This window comes from Cynocephalus volans, chromosome 1 (genome assembly GCF_027409185.1).
Source record: "Cynocephalus volans isolate mCynVol1 chromosome 1, mCynVol1.pri, whole genome shotgun sequence".
NCBI classification, from domain to species: Eukaryota; Metazoa; Chordata; class Mammalia; order Dermoptera; family Cynocephalidae; genus Cynocephalus; species Cynocephalus volans.
Genome location: NC_084460.1, coordinates 10,605,099 through 10,621,403, shown reverse-complemented (window position 1 = coordinate 10,621,403; position 16,305 = coordinate 10,605,099). Strand labels below are relative to the sequence as shown.

The window sequence follows — 16,305 nt, the reverse complement described above, 5'->3', positions numbered from 1 at the left end:
ACCCCAAAAGCACGGGCAACCAAAGGAAAAATAAACAAATGGGATTATATCAAACTAAAAAGCTTCTGCACAGCAAAAGAAACAATTAACAGAGTTAAAAGACAACCAACAGAGTGGGAGAAAATATTTGCAAAATATACATCTGACAAAGGATTAATATCCAGAATATACAAGGAACTCAAACAACTTTACAAGAAGAAAACAAGCAACCCAATTAAAAAATGGGCAAAAGAGCTAAGTAGGCATTTCTCTAAGGAAGATATACAAATGGCCAACAGACATATGAAAAAATGCTCAACATCACTCAGCATCCGGGAAATGCAAATCTAAACCACATTGAGATACCATCTAACCCCAGTTAGGATGGCTAAAATCCAAAAGACGATGAACGATAAATGCTGGCGAGGCTGCAGAGAAAAGGGAACTCTCATACATTGTTGGTGGGACTGCAAAATGGTGCAGCCTCTATGGAAAATGGTATGGAGGTTCCTCAAACAATTGCAGATAGATCTACCATACAACCCAGCTATCCCACTGTTGGGAATATACCCAGAGGAATGGAAATCATCAAGTCGAAGGTATACCTGTACCCCAATGTTTATCGCAGCACTCTTTACAATAGCCAAGAGTTGGAACCAGCCCAAATGTCCATCATCAGATGAGTGGATACGGAAAATGTGGTACATCTACACAATGGAATACTACTCAGCTATAAAAACGAATGAAATACAGCCATTTGCAACAACACGGATGGACCTTGAGAGAATTATATTAAGTGAAACAAGTCAGGCACAGAAAGAGAAATACCACATGTTCTCACTTATCGGTGGGAGCTAAAAATTAATATATAAATTCACACTCACACACACACACACACACACACACAAAACGGGGGGGGGAAGAAGATATAACAACCACAATTATTTGAAGTTGATACAACAAGCAAACAGGAAGGACATTGTTGGGGGGGAGGGGGGAGGGAGAAGGGAGGGAGGTCTTGGTGATGGGGAGCAATAATCAGCTACAATGTATATCGACAAAATAAAATTAAAAAAAAATATATATATATATTAAAAAAAAAAAGAACAATGATTTGCCCCATGCTGTAATTTCTAAATTTACATTAAAAATAATGCCTTTGGTATCACAGATCTTGCCAAAGTATATAAAACAGGCTTCCACTGAAAGTTCACTCATGCTGCTAAAATGATTTTAAAATAAGAGTAGATCATTAAACAAATCCATAGAAATTATAACTAAGCATGAAGCAAAAACTAGATGTGGTCTTCTAGGTCCTGGCACCTTCTTTTTGCAAAACGAAGGTGCAGGAGGTCTGGACATAATGGATGTCCCACGGAGTGCACAGAGCTGAGGCAATCACAAGCTGCTGCAATCCTTAAGAGTCTGTCCACATTTCTCTAGCTCTTTGACACCCACAACAGATTAGATCTCGCAGAGAATACACCGGTAGCTCTTTTTAATACCATAGCAGCTTCTGACTTGCTGAATAAAACCAACAGGTGAATGCTTTCCTGGGCCCATTACAAATGGCTCAGAGCTGGAACTAGAAGTTGAACAACAGAAGTCCTTCTTTTCAACTATTTCATTTTAGTATAACATTTTTTTCCTAACTATAAAAGCAACATATGCTCAGCAATCAACTTGGAAAGTGTTTAATACTTCCCACCAGTTGGTGCTTTCAGCATTCATCCAAAGGCTGCAGAGGCCACAACTAACCCAGCTTCCTGGACCCAGTCAGTCAGTCTGGTGGTCCAATAAAGCATCCTCAACCTCTGGCTCATTCCACAGTAGAGGGGAAAAACGGCGGACAAATCTAGGCACTTGGGCTTTTCCTCTAAAGCAATTTTAAAAAAGCCAGAGAATGAAAGCTAGGATTACGAGCTGTGGAAGATGAGCAATGGCCGCAAATGCTCTCACACTCCTTCCATTGCAGGGTGGGTCTGATCTCCTCCCCTTGAATCTGGGCAGGCTGTGAGACTGCTTTAACCATTAGCACATGGCAGAAGTGAGGCTGTGCCACCTTCCAGACCTGGCACTTCCATTTCCTGTCTTGGAAAACCCTCTCCTGGAATGCTCGCTCTGGAGGAAGCCAGCACCCTGTTGAAAGCCAACTTCCCTGAGACCATCAGGTTGTGAGAAGCCCAAGCAATGCAGGGAGGTTCTGGAGAATGAGATGAGGTGGGGGTGAAGGCGGAGCAGAGAAAGGAGCCGGGAGAAGGGGCCCCGAGGCCATCTAGGAAGAAAGTAAGGAATGCAGGAAGGGAGAAAGGAGGGGAGAAAGTGTGCATGTCTAGGGAGTTTGCCGGGACACAGGAACAGTCTCTGACTATTAGGCCACAAAAGCACTTGACAGTCTCATAGTCTGCACCTTCTCTCACCTTCTGATGTCAGCTTAATCACCTCTCCCTGCTGTCTTTGCTGCTAACAAACAGAAGCCAGCCAATGCACCACATGACCAAGTGGTCAGATGGCCAGCAACACTGTTCAGCATTGTGGTCTCTCTTCCCCTCCTCCATCCAAGTCAGCCCCCGAACCTCTTGGACCCTCTCAGGCCAGTCACACATCTGCTATAGCTGGGCACTCCTTGTCTTTCCTGGGGACTTGGCCATGAGCTCTGTCATCCCTCCAGCTGGGGTAGACAGCCACTCCTCCTGCCTTGATGTCCAGCCTAACCCCAACCTTGTCTCCTACACAAAAGGGCGTGCATTTTTGCACACTGCACTGAGGCTATCACCTGGCCCAGGCAGTACTCAAAACTGCCCTGCCACAGGGCTGCTTCTTAGGGTGACCAGCCACCCCAATTTGCCCAGGACTGAAGAGCTTCCAGCCATGTGGGATTTTCAGTGCTCAAGCAGGAGGGTCCTGGCAAACCTGACCTCTGCTCTGAGGCTGACCTGTCCAATGCCCCAGGTCACTACAACAGAAGGAGAAGAGGCCCACAGAGTCTGAGGCAGAGAAAAAAGTGGAGATATTTCCAATTTAAGTAACTTCTCCCTAATAGCCCCCATTTATATTTAACCAGAGGTGAGAGTACATGCCCATGTACAAGCATAAAGATTAACAACCTTCTGCAGGGTATTAGTGTGATGAGTAAAGAAGGTCCAACAAATGACCTAAACAAAGACCTGAGAGAAGCAAGCCCAGCACATCTGCCACCACCACCTTAGCGCCTAACCCTGGTATTCATCCCCAACAATGCCACAAAGCATGCACACACTGGTCATCACAGAAGGTTCTGACCACACTACTTTCTGAAAACGGAATTCGTTCACACACAATTGGTAACTAAGATAGAGAGTATGATTACTGCAGAGGCTGCATGCATCAGGGCACCAGTGGGCTTTCTTAGGCAAGAAGGGCCAGAACAGTTGGAATAAAATGGCAGCCTTTGGCAGAAAAGGGAAAAGCCCTCAGCACCAGCAGCAGAAGCCTCTTTGACTGTATTTTGTGAAAATTAAAAACAAGTGTCCACTGCCTTCCAGCCTTACTGGAGGTCTTCAGTAGTATGTTATTAACCTCATTTTTCCCATGAGCCCTGAGAGTTTTAGTGGTGGTTTTGCAGAACATATGGTTTTTCAAGAACATGTACTATGTTATAGCAGAAACAGCCATGTTTGTTCAGTATATCTCTTCCTCCCTAGACTCTGAGCTTCTTTAGGGCAGGGACAGCAACTCTCCTGCTCAGCACTGCCTACCTAGAGCCTAGTACAGGGCTGGCAGATAAACAGTATCTTATTGATAGAGAAATCACAAAAGTATGACTTGAGCAGAAGCAATAAAATCTCCTCCAGCAGAAATAAGACCTAAATCTGGATTACCATCACTTCTCTGAGATGAAGGACAACCTCGCCACAGGGCACACTGCTGCCCTCTTACTAGGCCCATGTGACGTCCAAAATCCTCTACTGATTTCCTTGATCACGGGAGAGAAGGCAATGGAGAGGGCCAACAAGTCACGAGGGTGTGAATTTCACAGTGAAGTGAAGACGTCAGTGAAGCACCGGCTCTAGAGAAGGCTGCCAGTTCGATTCCAGACTCTGCCACTTACATGCTGAGTGACCTTCCACAGGTTACTCTGCTGTGCCTCAGTTTCCTCATCTGCAGAATGGGGTAATCCTAGGGCCCACCTGATAAGGTTTCTGTGAGGATTCAACGAGAGGCTTTCCATACTAAGGCTGGAAGCCAAATTTTCAAAACTAACAATAGACAGCATGTGCGCAAAACATGCTTTATGCATTTTGTTCCACTGAATGCTGTAAAAGAGATAAGGCCAAAAGAGAGAGTGCTGCACTACTGATATAACTGCAGCGCTTCTGAAATTCCAAAAGATTTGGAAATAAGTGTTGATTAAACTCTGCATAATTCAATTTTTCATCAAAATGATCAGATGATATCATATCCCATAAGCTTAAATTCCAATCCATTTTAAAACAATACTGTTTAGACTACATTGGTGCAGGCACTTCATATAATTACCTGGATTAAATAGACATCATTTCAAAAAGTAAAAGGTGATTTTAGGAACACAAAATACCTAATAATACATAAAACACTCCTCAAGGACTTACATAAAAGTTGGTATTTTTCTCACTTGAGCATTCCTTAACAACAATCAATGTTCTCCTATTTAAAGTGCCTTCACCTATGATCTTACGATATTCCTTGCATTCATCCTTTCAAGGGATTTTAGTGCATTCTATAATACATCTGAGAGCTGGCCGATTAGCTCAATTGGTTAGAGTGCAGCTTTGTAACACCAAGGCCACAAGTTTGAATCCCCATACTGGCCAGCCACCCAAATAATAAATAAAATAAATCTGAGATTATTCAGAAATGGGATAATTCTACAAACATCTACAAGCACAGAAGACAGCATCCAATTCTTGGCTAAGCAAAGAAAAATAATTACTCAGAGGACTCGACTTTAATTACCATTCTGTGAAGAAACATGTTCGCAGCAAAGCCATGCTAGAGGATCCCAGTGGACACGGAGTGGGAAAGAGTACCAGACACACCTGTGACTGAACCTATGAATGGAGTTCTAAATTTGGACATTTCCAGAAAAGGTAAACATATTCTTCTCCACATGAACCCAAGTAAAGAGTGGGATTTGGTTTAAGGCAGGAGTGTCCTGCTCACATAGAATTCATGTCTCCATATCGCAAATGGACACTTTTCACAAGTAAAATAAAAGGAATGTCAAGGATGGGTAAGAATTCACTCACCTAAACATGAGCAAACTCTATTAAAATAAAAAGTAAATAAATTTTTTAAAAATAAGAAAACTACAGCCCAATACTTCTCATAAACATAAATGTAAAAATCTTCAACAAAATATTAGCAAGTCAAATCCAACAATGTATAAAAAGGATTATACACCATGATCAAGTGGAATTCATCCCAGGTATGAAAGGCTGGTTCAACATTCAAAAATCAATCAATCAACAGTCTAAATAAGAAGAATCACAATATCATATCAATATATTCAGAAAAAGCATCTGACAAATCCAACACCCATTCATGACAAAAACTCTCAGTGAAGTAGGAATAGAGGGGAACTTCCTCAAACTGATAAAGAGTATCTACAAAACACCTACAACTAACACCATACTTAGTGAAAAACTAGAAGCTTTCCAACTAAGAGCAGGAACAAGGCAAGGATGTCTCTTCTCACCACTCCTTTTCAGCATCATATTGGAAGACCCAGCTAATGCAATAAGGCAAGAAAAGGAAATAAAAAGTATACTAATTGTTCACAGATGACATGATCTTCTATGGAGAAATTCCTAAAGAATAAACAAAAAAACCTCCTAGAACCAATAAGTGATTATAGGGAAGTTGCAAAATACAAGGTTAATATACAAAAGTCAATCACTTTCCTATATACCAGCAATGAACAAGTGGAATTTGAAATTTAAAACACAATACCATTTATATTAGCACCCCCCAAAATGAAATACCTAGGTATAAATCTAACAAAACATATACAAGATCTATATGTGGAAAACTACAAAACTGATAAAAGAAATCAAGAACTAAATAAATGGAGAGATATTCCATGTAATATACTCAAGATGTCAGTTCTTCTCAACCTGATCTATCAATTCAATGCAGTCCCAATCAAAATTTCAGCAAGTTAATTTGTGGATCTTGACAAGCTGATTCCAGAGTTTACATGGAGAAGCAAAAGACCCAGAAGAGTCAACACAATACTGAAGGAGAAGAACAAAGTTGGAGAACTGACACTACACAACTTCAATACTTACTACAAAGCTACATTATCTAAGACAGCATGGTATTGGTGAAAGAATAGACAAATAGATCGATGCAACAGAACAAAAAGCCCAGAAATCGACCCAAATAAATACAGTCAACTTATCTTTGACAAAGGAGCAAAAGTAATAAAATGGAGAGTTTTTTTCAACAACTGGACACTCACATGCAAAAAAGTCAGCCAAACAAAGACCTTATACTCTTCACAAAAATTATTCAAAATGGATCATAGACCTAAATGTAAAATACAAAACTATAAAACTCCTAAAAGATAACATAGGAGAAAACCTAGATGTTATGCTGATGACTTTTTAGACAAAACACCAAAGGCACAGTCCATGCAAGAAAGAGTCAGCTGAGTCCTAATGTAAACTATGGAATGTGGGTGATAATGATGTATCAATGTAGGTTCATCAACTGTAAAACTGTACCAGCTCTTGTGGGGGATACTGATAACGTGGAAGCTGTGGGGCAGGGAGTAAATGGGATATCTCTGTACCTTCCTCTCCATTTTGCTGTAAATCTAAAACTGCTCTAAAAAATAAAGCCTTTAAAAAAAGAAAAAAGAATGTAAACTATCTCATAACTTTTCATATTGATTACATAGTAAAATCATACTATTTTGGATATATTGGGTTAAATAAAATATATTTTTAAAATTAATTTTATCTGCTGCTTTTTACTTTTTTTAATATGGCTACTAGAAATGAAAATGACAATTTGGCTCACATTTGGGGCTAACACTACATTTTATTGGACAGGGCTGACCTAGGCAACCAAAGAAACACCACTATGATTGACATGCCTCTGGGTTCCTTAACATTTTCAAAATATGAACAGAAGAATGAAAAAGGGTAAATGATACCAGGAGCATTCAGAAGACACGTGTTCAGTACAATAGCAGCAGCAGGAGAGGACGTTGTTTTAAGTAAGTAGTAAGCTTAAACAATGACTTTCCCGAAAAGGAGAGGCTGCAATTGCAGATTTTCTTTTCTTTCTGCCTGGAGTGTCCCAGAGACTCTGCTTCTGAGTATGGGCTCACCCTCCTACCTACCTTTGATGAGCTCCGGCCTGTAGGTCTTACGCAGCTGCTCCAGGAAGCTATTGTAGAATCCTTCTGCCTGCTCTGTGGGCATTGCCAGGTGGAAGTCGGGCTTGTTCCCCTTGAGGACACACTGGAGGGTAAACTGGCTGATGCACAGCACCTCATACTGTTTGTCCATCACACTCTTTGACCAGTGCTTCCCGCTCTCGTCCTCAAATACACGCAGGTTTAAAATCTTCCTGACCCTAAAGGGAAAAAGAGCAATGAGAGCTACCTGAAGGATCACAAGCCCCCCAATACACTCCATACCCCCAAAATGTCAGCAGCATCCTGCCAAATAAGGACATAATGACGACTCCATCACTTACAGAAGGCACGACCTTAGGCAAGTTACTTATCCACTCCATGCCTCAGTTTCCTCATCTGTAACACATGGTAATAATATTCATACTTCACATGGTTGTTCTGGGATTTCCTTCTTTTTTGCCATCTCTCCGATTCACAGCAGTTACGGGTATGCTGTGGATTGACTGAATTGTGTCCCTCAAGGTTCACGTATTAGAAGCTTAATTCCCACTGTAACTGTTGAGAGTGGGAAATCCTATTACAGTAGGGGCCTTGAAAAGGTGATTAGATTGTAGCACTGTGCAGTAGTGAATGGATTAATAATGGTGGTCAGGGGCATGGTTCTGAGGGCTTTAAAAGAAGAGTGCATGAGGACGTTAGTCCTCCCTCTCTCTGCTCCACCATTTTCTACCATATGAGACCCCCGAGTTGCTGTAAAGCCACCACCAAAGGCAGCCCTCACCATAAGTGTTCCCTGGACTTTGGACTTCCCAGCCTCTGAAATTGTAAGCAATAAATTTCGTTTTCTTTACAAAGTGCCCAGTCCCAAGTATTTTGTTATAAGCAACAGAACGAGCTAGAACAGGGTTGGAAATGGAGCTAAGATGACAACCACCCACTGTCTGCTCCTTCAAGTTGGGGGATATGTCAAAACTTGGGTCCAATTCTAATTTCTTATGGGAGAATTCAATCATCATATTGAGATAAATGACATCCCATTTTTATAGCCCTTCTTGGTATTACACAAAATGAATAATTCAGCAAATACTCTGAGAGAAAACTCATGGTTACTATAAATATGCAAAAAGATGTGGGGAAAGACACCTTGGCAACTATGTCACATGCTCCTTAAGCCCTAAAGGGGCTTTCCCTGTACATGTGGATAAAAAGGACAGACACCTTGGCAAGGAATTGGACGAGGTAATGCTTATAGGGTCAGATTTGAAAAGCATGGCAAAGAACCACCAGCATGAAAGCTGAAATTCCATTTGAGAGCCAGCCTTTCAGATGATGTTGAAAACAAAGACAGTTCCAAAGGCTCTACAAATACTAACTCACTAACTCTTTATATTGGTACCCTCTGCAGTAGGTACTATTCATCACCCCCTCTCCACAGCAGAGCTTTGTCTAATGCTGAGTCACATCTCTTAAGCACCAAGTATGAACATTAGCTCTCTAGTAGGTCAGAGCCATAAAAATATTCAGACCCATAGCCCCTGTTTTTAATCACTACACCACTCTATTGCCTCTTTGAAGGGACAGCTATTAAAATACCACCATCACTGAAATGGTATTGAACTGCCCTTATCAGTGATCAATAAATACATTAGAAGGAATTAGGTTTTACGTCTGATTTTCAATCTAATACAAAAGGGACAATTGGGTAGAGATATACCCAGGCTCTGGGCACCAAAGGGGCAGAATAAGTGGATTCTCAGCATCTGAAGTTAATGTGCCAAGGGGAGCATGGCAGGGGGCTGACTGTACTAAAAGAACCAGGCAGGCAGCAGCAATGGCAAACTCCCCTACCTCAGTAAAAACAGCACCAGCTTCAAGGTCAGGTAGCTCAGATTCTAATTCAGATTTGGGCTTTTTGCTAAGTGTGTGTGCATGACCTGGGGCCAAGAATTTAACCTCTCTTGAGTTCCAGATTCTTTGAGTTCCAGATACATATACAATGAACAACTAGACATTTTAAAAATGCAGACAATACGTCCCAGGTCATATTGCCCAAATTAAAAAACAGCAATCACACCTAAGAAAAGAGGCTGTTTTTGCATTAAGAGAAAAAGAGGCATGCTCTGAGGATGCAGCAGCAAATAGGGACGGAGACCAGGCTGTGCTCCCGCTCCACTACTGAGTTAGTGGGTGCGGTTCCTCAGGTGAACTCTTCCTGCCTCCTCCTCTTAAACAGACTTAACCACACTATATCAAATGGGACAATGGATAAAAGTGACAAGAGCTCACTTCACAGACACAGAATACTATGGAAGTTCCCAGCATAACCACCATATATCCCATTCAAATAGCAACAACTTAGAAATGCGCATCTTACATGTGCTCCAGTTCCTTCTGTGTATCTTCGAGAGAAATACCCAGCAACACACAGATGCCCCGTCCAATGGCACTTATCTGCTCTCCTCCAACTACAGAGGGATCAAAAGGGAGAAAAGACTCAGAACCAAACACATGCCATAAAGTGCTTTTAAGTAACCATAGGAATGTTTTAAACATCACACATACTTCTTTTCATTTCTTTGGTTAAAGTCAACAGGTATTTGAAATGAAAGGAGTTACATAATTGCAGTGAGATGATAATAATTACCATCTATTCTAATTTTATATCTGGAATAAATGGGATCCGTAAAGTGAACAACCATTAAACAGGATTTTAGGGCCATATCTTCATCCTTGTTACCTTGGGTACAACACCTGAAACTTTCTATGGCTGAGTCTACCCATCTGTAAAAACAGAATAGTGTTTTCCTCCCCCAGAGAATCAGCTCAGCTATATTAATTCTCATAATGTAGATTCCTCCTTTTCTTGGAAATCAACAAATCTGGTAACACAGTGCACAAAATGGAAAATGTTCACGTCATAAAAACAAAGATGTTTTTTCTACCTACTGTAGAGAAGATAAATACATTACATAAAAACCATGATTTATGTGTTAATCTTCAACTCAGCAAACTACTTCCCAGAGTAGTAATGCAGTTACATTCTAAGCCAATCATCTCCAAATCTTTTTGAATCATGTACCTTATCTATAAAAAAATCTGAGCACACACTCCTAATATTTGTGTTATAATGTATTTATAGTTAAATGTATGCCCTGCTACCATTAGAAAATATCTCAAATGTTGGCACAGTACTTAGGCCAAGATTCAAAATTATGATGGTAAATCTAAATCCATATTTCAAATGGTGATCTTGATCATCTATTTCCAACTTTTAGCCAAATCTTATTAGATTATTGTTGTTTTATTTTTCCAGCATGTACTGACCTGATGGTCCAATCAGGAATACAAGGATCAACTCTGCTATTTTCTTGTTTGCTCCTTTTTTTCTTTTTTTTTTTTTTTTTTTGACCAGTAAGGGGATCACAACCCTCGGCATGGTGTGGTCTGCACCATGCTCAGCCAGTGAGCACACCAGCCATCCCTATATAGGATCCGAACCTGCGGCCTCGGCGCTACCAGGGCCGCACTCTCCCGAGTGAGCCATGGGCCGGCCCCTACTGGATAATGATATCTATAAATACACCTATCAAGGCAACATGGACTGTACCATGTTGCAATATATTTCAAGTTAAGGAAAGAATGTGAAATTCCCCTCTTTCTTGAGGTGTCTTCAAGTGAGGAACTACCCAACATTCCCCTGGTGACCCCAATAAAGCACCAGCACCAATCCATTCCTGACATATCAGTAAAGCTTAATTTCTCTTATTTTTGTGCTTAAAAAACATTTTATTATTTTCCTTTGTGCTGCTTTTCTTATAATGGACTATGTGTCACTTACTGTCCTTTGAAGCACTAACTCAAAAGCTGAAATAGAAATATCTATCCTGACATAAGCAGTAAACAATTGGGGTTATATTTGTTTGCACTGCTTTAGAAAAAGCCTTTGGCTTTTTTTATTCTTTAAATAAATCAACACTATTTTCTTACAATGCCAATATGCTTTCTAAATTTATCACAAAGAATGAGGGTACTTTAAAAAGTTCATGGAAAAATAGAATTGAAAAATATGACAAATCTTTCCATGAACTTTTGAAGTACCCTCCTATGTTCTAAAAGCTTAAGAAATAAAGGTTATAGAGCTTTATCCACCATTAAAATAATGAATATGCATTGTAGAAAATTTAGAAAATATAAGAAACAGGAAGAAAAAAACACCCAAAGACAAGTACTTTAATACTTTAATAATTTCTTTTTGATATTTTCTCTATTCATAGATTTTAGCTCATATCTGTTTTCAACTACTGTAATAATGTAGTGATGGGACATGGGGATTATTGTACTACTCCATCTATATAATCAAATGAATATGTTGAAATGTTCCATAATAATGTTTTTAAAACCATGCTGAAGCATCAAATTGTATCTGACCAATCTCATAAAGTGAATCTGTCACATAATAAGATGTATGACTCCTGATAGTCTATTTTACCCTGACTATACAATAGGAAGTGGCATTTTAGAACCCTAAAATAAAATGCCATTAGAACGCAGTCACATTTCAGTGAAGCTAGCCACATTTTAAAAGAATGAGAAAACCCCTTTCCATTACAATTCAACAAGAAGTCCTGGATAACTCAAGGATCCCCCCAACACCGAGAATTCCACGGTTCACCAATCTAGAATTTCCAAATTATTAACACTTTCCCACAATATCTTACCCCTATCTTTTTTAACATGCAGGTGTGTTTGTTTTAACTAAAAGCACACAATTTGTTTGTTTATTTATTTTTGTAGCTGGCCAGTACAGGGAAAAAGCACACGATTTAAACAGAAAACTAAATAACTCACACTCTATTTGGGAAATCTCACAGAATACACAATTTCAATATTCCTGATCAGCAGGAAGAAAGAGCTCAGGAGAGAAAACATTAAAATTTAAATTGGTTGGTGATGACCACATAAAGCAGGACTGCAAGATTCTCCTCACAAAATCAAAAAACTTTCACCTCTGAATTTTCCCAATTTTCATGAACTTAAATATTTACTGAAATGCTATAAAACCCTTAAAATTCCATAAATCCCAGTGCTATTCCATTCTCTATTGTTCCAGGACCATTTCCAAAACCAAAATCACCAGAACAGCTTAGAAATCTTTAGGCAGGGTTGAAAAGTTGAATCTCGGATATAAATGTATGATTTGGGTGGGTTTGGTTGTTTATTTCAAGGTTTTGTTGTTTTGTTTTTAGATTTATACCTTTGTGGACACAAACACTCGTATTTGGTGTGACTGGCTTGAAAGAAAGGCTATATGGAATGATCTGAGATGAAACAATACAATTCTGCCAATAAAAACAGAAAAGACTAAAGACAATACAAAACTTGTCATTTAAGTGTTTTTTAAGAATACCTTTCATACCGTGTTTTTTAAAAAACGACCACATATTCTATATTAATCATCCAGACCCTCTGATGTTCAAACGACTTCAGTGCTCAAGTGATCACTAATGGTTGGGTGGCTTGGTCCACAGGAAATTAGTAAACAAGAGAAATGTTTCATTTTGAGTTCTTTAGATTCTGACCCATCACTGCAGGGTTTAGCTCGTGGGGAAGAGGGGCGTCCTGGGGCGGGGGGTCGTTCAGTATCTAGTCTGGGAGCTGGTCACGTGCGTGTCCTCAACTGTCAGAGCTCAACCAAAAGAGCAATTCTTCACATCTGTGCATTTTATTGGGAATCAAGCTCTATAAAAATTGAGATATGGTAAAATGGGCAAAAACGGAACCTTTACGATAGAGCGGTGAAAAGGGGGTTGTTCCTGCTTCGGAAATGCTCCCTACGTGTTGTCTGGGTAACATTCCACTGAATGGGCCATGGGGACACTTGGAGGCTCCGCCATCCTGTACGCAGGACAAAAATGATGACGATACTAAGACGCTCTTATCCTGAACCCAAAGCGCAGATCCTGAAGCCGAGGACGAGCCGCGGACGTGCGGGAGCCGGACAGGCACGTGCGGGGCGCTCTCCGGCCGCGATGCCACCCCGGAGCCGCCCCCGGAACTCAGGGCTGAAGCGACCGAGCTCGCGGGGGTGGGGACCGAGCTCGCTGGGGGGGGACCGAGCTCGCGGGGGGAGGACCGAGCTCGCGAGGAGGGGGACCGAGCTCGCGAGGAGGGGGACCGAGCTCGCGAGGAGGGGGACCGAGCTCGCGGGGGGGGACCGAGCTCGCGGGGGGGGGACCGAGCTCGCGGGGGGGGGGGGGGGACCGAGCTCTCGAGGCGCCTCAGCGGTCCCGAGGACGGCGCGCGAGACCCCCCACGCACGACGGCCGGCCGTAGAGGGCCGGGGGCGGCTCCTCCCGGGCCCGGCCCCGCCCGACTGACCTGTGACGCTGGCCCGGGTGACGCGCTGCACCACAGCCTTCATGGCGGCGAGTGGGGCGGCGCCGCGCTCCGTCCGGCCTCGAGACTCAGCGCGCGGCTCTGCAGCCGGCGCCCTCTGGGGGTGACACCCGGAAGCGCGCCCCGCGGCCCGGTCCGACCCGGTCGGCGGCGGCCTGCCCCACGTCGGCCACGCCCACCCTCGGTCTAACTATAAGCCCGCGCGCCCATCGATTGGTCCCGCCCACGACTATCACGCTCGCCTAAGACCTGGCCATAATCCCGCCCATCATTGATAGGCCCCGCCTCTATCCCCGGCCCCCGCCTCAGCCTTAGATATAGCTACCCCTGACCCAGCCCACACCCCCTGGCTAGACCCCACTATTCCCGGACCGCAGACTGCACAGGTTTTTTCTTCCACATCCCCAGGCCTTAGAGCCAATCACCACTGAATCCCAGCGTTGTCCTGAATCCTAGTCCTCAGAAAATGATCTTGTAGCACACAACCTAAGCATATTTTCACAACCACGTAAATATGCCTGGACCATATCTATCATTTTGGAAACGATAATAGATCATATAATTAATCTTAAAAGTCTAATTAGGCAGTTAAAGCAATGTTCCCCAGATTGTTTAAAGCCCAATGCCCTATATATTGGAGCACGTTGGAGCAAATGCCCTAAACAGCACGGTTTCATTCCATCCAGGTGAGTTTCTGTTGCTAGGAAAACCTTAACCTTAACTCCACTGCTTCTTTGACATCGGTCGTTTAGACATTTTTCTCTAACCCCGCCAATACACAACCGGGTAGAGATTTTCTTCTCTGAAAATGGACTAAATCCAGGAGATTCCCATGTTTGCTTTGACATATGCTGGATCTGAGATGGAAAAATACAAAAACATGCAAGATAGTCCTTTGATATGATATCACCAGAGAGTCTTTCTGAGCTCTACATGTTTGGTCCACAACACATGGGCCCTTCCAAGAAATCCACTCAAATTACCTCCTAACCTTGGATGTTACCTCGACTCACCTATGGTGTTTGGTAAGGCAGAAATTACAGGGCACAACTGGCAACTGAGCAACAGCCAAGTCCTGGTACCTCCAATGACCGACTTCCATCTGGGTATTGCTAAGGAAAATTGCCCAAAACTTGGAATGTAAGGCAAAAATAGCAGGTCCTTTCAATGTCGTCATGGAGCACTGTGTTTAATGCGCCCACTAAATGATTCCTTAATTACTGGGGAATGTATCTTTGTTTGACCCTGGATTTTATGAAATGTTAACTTGTAGACTTTTGTCTGGTGAAAATGAGAATGATTTGTCTGTTAAAAATAAATGATAATAATAATTAATAAAAAATAATAATAATAACCCCTAAGTTTAGGGCTTTACCCCCCTTTAGGACATTAACCAGAAATCTTATTCTAACATTTCTTTCTCCAATATGTAAATAACCCATTTCTCTATTCTCTTTTTTTTTTTTTTTTGTCTTTTTCGTGACCGCTACTCAGCCAGTGAGTGCACCGGCCATTCCTATATAGGATCCGAACCCGCGGCAGGAGCGTTGCCGCACTCCCAGTACTGCACTCTCCCGAGTGCACCACGGGCTCGGCCCTCTCTATTCTCTTTTGAATCAGCTTTACCATCCTGCTGACTTTCTCATTAATGAATTGAACAAATATTTGATATTTGCTCATTCTATATTTGTATTAGAGTCACCTTCTTAACTTTTAAAGAGTATATTTTGATAATTCTCAGCCTCTTTGCCTCTCATATATAGCCATCCTATCATAGCTGGATGAACTTTGCCTGGGTAGTGTATCCAGGGTCCCCAAGACTATCCCCAGGATTGCTGATTTACCAGGAGGACTGACAGGACTCAGCATGTAGTTGTCTTCATGTCTTGATTTATTACAGTGAATGGATACAAGGCAAAATCAGCAAAGACAAAAGGTACATGGGGCAAAATGTGGAGGAAGCAGGCTGAGGCTTCCAAAAGTCCTCTCCCTGTGGAGTTGCACAGGATACACTCTATTCCTCCAGTATCCAATTGTGACAACACTTTTGAATTGTAGTCTTCCAGGATAGCTCATTAGAGACTTGGTGTCCAGGGTTTTTATTGGGGATCCTCTGTCTAGCATGTACCAAAATTCCAGACTCCCAAAAAGAAAGCAAGTATTCAGCATGAGCCACACAGTACAAAGAGTTTAACTACAGTAAGCCACCATTATCAGTTAGAAAACGGTGGGAACCCTGAAGAAATCCACGGTCCCAGATGCTAGCCAAGGGCCTACCTTGCAGGCAGGCCTTTTAAAGGTAGCAATCTCAGGCCTGCTTCCTTAACTCTTTTCTGCACAGGTAGGTTACAGTGTGACAAAGAATACAGAGAAAGTCCTCCTTGGGTATACTCCGAGGAAGATTGCAAATTTGCTAACCCCTTCTCCCTTTCTTCCTCAGTAACAGGAATAATGTGCCTAGTTTTAAGTAAGTGCGCTGCCTTACTCTCTTGCAGCTCAGGGTGGCCAAGGAGATATAAGCAGAAGTTGTCAGCGGGACTCAA

The 16,305-nt window shown here is 42.0% G+C and overlaps 1 protein-coding gene across 1 annotated transcript in view; it reads right to left on the bottom strand.

Annotated features, from left to right (window-relative positions):
* The window catches only part of DTD1 (D-aminoacyl-tRNA deacylase 1), a 154,895-nt gene extending 140,982 nt beyond the window's left edge, over positions 1 to 13,913 (bottom strand). The window contains exons 1-3 of the mRNA XM_063109991.1: positions 13,745 to 13,913; positions 9,741 to 9,831; positions 7,349 to 7,584 (exon numbers count right to left, since the gene is read on the bottom strand). Of these exons, the coding sequence (XP_062966061.1) occupies positions 7,349 to 7,584; positions 9,741 to 9,831; positions 13,745 to 13,787 (370 nt within the window). The 5' untranslated portion in view covers positions 13,788 to 13,913. The remainder of the gene's footprint in view (positions 1 to 7,348; positions 7,585 to 9,740; positions 9,832 to 13,744) is intronic.
* Between the last annotated feature and the right edge of the window lie 2,392 nt (positions 13,914 to 16,305).